Below are 3,176 nucleotides of genomic sequence, written 5' to 3' on the forward strand. Positions count from 1 at the left end.
GGGAGGGGTAATTGACTTGCGCCCTTATATGATTTTGGGATTGAGTTAAAATCAATAGCTATTTAACAATTATCACTCTATGAAAGTCGAAGTCAGGTAGGATTGAATTCATTTAAACCCTTTTTGGTAGAAAATTACATTGTTTATACATAGTTGAAATTATTTTTTTATTTATATATATATATATATAGTAGATGTTAAACTTCCTTCTACTTTTTCATGTATTTACATCTTTATATGTTGAACCTGTTTAGTGAAAATCTTTGCTCTGCCACGAACTCCGTATAATCAAAATAAAAACAAAATAAGAGAGGAATATGGTAGCTAAAGTGGGGTAGGCATGTAAGATGAGACATTTGCATTACTTGACAAATTAACTATGATAATTTAAAGTTAAAACTAGCGGAAGTTTCCCTTTCTAAAGGGAGTTTCATAGGAACTAGGGAAACTTCTCACTTAAAAACAAGATAACGTAGTCTTTTCTTATAATATAATCATCTCGTATTCGATATTTACTGATTCAATATATTAATTTTGAAGAAAGTACAAAACCAATAAACTCAATATTATAGCTCTCTCACCTTTATTTATAAAAAAAATTCATTCTCAAAATTTGAATTCAAAATCTCGAGACGAAAATAAAACGGTTGAGTAATGTATTATATGCATCATCATACCATAGGAGTGATGATTTTTTTTATCTGGCTATCTAGGATAGTGTCCACGTGTTTACATTTATTTATTTTTTGTTTAAATATTCTTCAATTTAGGCACATACGTATAGAAATATAATTTTAGGATGGTTAATGACTGGATAAGGCACATGGGTATTTTATAAAAATAGTTTATTATAAACATTTCTATAGTTGTAACTTTAAGTATATGTTCTTCTCTATTTATTTATTTGTTCTTTTCCACCTTTTTTGATTCCCTTCTAAACAAGTTCAACAAGTACTCTCCCTTTGAAGTGTATTAACATTCACAATTAAACTTAACTCTAAATAATTAACTTGATGCATGACAGATATAAAGTGATGGATTCAGAATTTAGAGTTAGTGATAATCGCAACTCATTATACGTATGTTTTCAAGTTATTCATTTTGCATATATCATAAGATTTGAGCAAAATGTGAGAGGCTAGAGGAAAAGTAGCTAGTGAGCCATTGATGTAAAGTGTATGGCTCTATTAAGTGGAAAGTATTAAAAGGGTGGAAAACATGTCACTTTGGAACAATAAGGAAATTAAAGTCCCTCACTTTTTTTAATTAAATTGAAAATACAACTTTATTATATGAGCATAATTCATATATAAGAAGAAAAAAAATGTAACAAGTCACCTTCTATGAATTCCAGCTAAGAAATAAAAAAACAAAAAAAAAACACAAAAACTTAAGACATAAGCAAAATTACAAGTATTAGTGCCATTAGTCGGTAGGTTCAGAATGAGTGTTATTTTATTAAACGTGTAAGTACATTTTAAATTGTTTGTACATGCATACATAATTCCAATTGAAAACCCCCTTGTTGCCACGATTCATTGTGATTCATCAACACTTTATAGCAACAAAAAAAAGGAAAATAATAAATTCAGTTGAACTCACAGAACTGTTAATTTATTCAGGAAAAGAATAAATACCGCGTGTTGAATTCCGGTGAGATATATAGCAATGGAGCATTCATCTTTTCCAGGACAAATGGCTGACATAGTTATATCAGTAATGGATGGAATCACCATGAATATAGAGAAACAATGGAGAAATACTGTCATGAAGAGATGGCTTAGACCATTATTAGACAAATTTTCCATTTCTTCAAAATTATTATATTGAAACAAAGAACAAAAAATGAGAAACCCCTATAGTGTACAAGAAGAAGTTTAAACATATATATATATAAAGAAAATTATTTTTGTTTTTTTTTGTGATGTTTTATCTTAATTTTGTTGTGATTACTTTTGGATTATCTTTTTCTTGTCTTCATGCAAAGTTAGCATGACTCTTGGGGAAAGTGTTATTTGCTGGCTCTAGCTTTATTATATAAGTTAAAAATAAGGAAATAAGAGGGAGAAGAAAATGAAATATGTGTGATGACAAGAGAGTAAAATGAGGAAAAAAGAAGGAATAAGGTATAAATTTGCTACATTTAATAATGAGACATGAGGGGTTTGGGGGTGAGGGTGTTTAGAGGTATTTTAACGTGGTTAGAAGTTATGATGGCAAAAATAATAGTTTTTGAATGTTTATATGTAAAGTTTGAGGATAAAGGTGAAAATAAGAAGTTGCATAGGTCAGTCAAAGCGAGAGAAAGGAAGGTCCGAGATTTGGATCAAGTGAAGTACATCAGGGACAAGGATGGTAAAGTGATGGTGGTAAGATTTGGGACATTTCAAGAGGCATTGCGATTTTGAGTATTGTAGATGTATATATGGTAAGGAGGTTAAGGGTATTATTCATGGGATACACAGGGGGAGGGGGAGGGGGAGAGCGATCATATGATATTTCAACGGAATTTGAAAGAGCATAGATAGGACAGGTATAGAATGATGGACTAAGTTGTTAATATGTGGACGGATAAAGGTGGAGTATGATGATCCCTTTGTATAAAAAACAAGGGTGACATTCAGAATTATAATAATTATAGGGATATCAAACTGCTAAGTCACACTATGAAAGTGTGGGAAAGAGGGGTGGAGCTAATAATTAAGGGTGAGGAGGGGACATTTCTAGTTTCAAGAACCAATTCAGATTCATGTCGGATCGTTCAACTACTAGAAGTCATTTCTTTTATTAAGAGACTGGTGGAAATAGTATAGAGAAAGAAAAATAGATCACTTTCACATGGTATTCATCACCCTAGGAAAAACTTATAACAAGATTCCAAGAGAGGTTCTATTGAAGAGCCCAGCCCGGAGATGGCTTACGCTAGAGCAATTAAGGACAAGTATGATGGAGCTAAGATCTAGTAAGAATTATACTTTTACTAATTTACCCTTTTAACTCTTTTTACACACTATTTATATATCTTATTTATTAATATCAAAATTAACAATGAAGGAATTTTTTTGAAATTTTACAATATTTATATTTTGAAAAGGACTTAATTAAGAACAAAATAATAAAAAATATATATCTTTATTTTATAAATCAATAAATAATTTTGAATATATATATATATA

At 30.0% G+C, this 3,176-nt stretch overlaps 1 protein-coding gene across 1 annotated transcript in view; it reads right to left on the minus strand.

Moving 5' to 3' along the window:
* Nucleotides 1-1,861, minus strand: part of LOC102606163 (tetracycline resistance protein, class E-like) — a 7,328-nt gene extending 5,467 nt beyond the window's left edge. The window contains exon 1 of the mRNA XM_006342645.2: nucleotides 1,638-1,861. Coding sequence (XP_006342707.1) covers nucleotides 1,638-1,808 — 171 coding nt within the window. The 5' untranslated portion in view covers nucleotides 1,809-1,861. The remainder of the gene's footprint in view (nucleotides 1-1,637) is intronic.
* Between the last annotated feature and the right edge of the window lie 1,315 nt (nucleotides 1,862-3,176).

Source organism: Solanum tuberosum, unplaced genomic scaffold, assembly GCF_000226075.1.
Source record: "Solanum tuberosum cultivar DM 1-3 516 R44 unplaced genomic scaffold, SolTub_3.0 scf00034, whole genome shotgun sequence".
NCBI classification, from domain to species: Eukaryota; Viridiplantae; Streptophyta; class Magnoliopsida; order Solanales; family Solanaceae; genus Solanum; species Solanum tuberosum.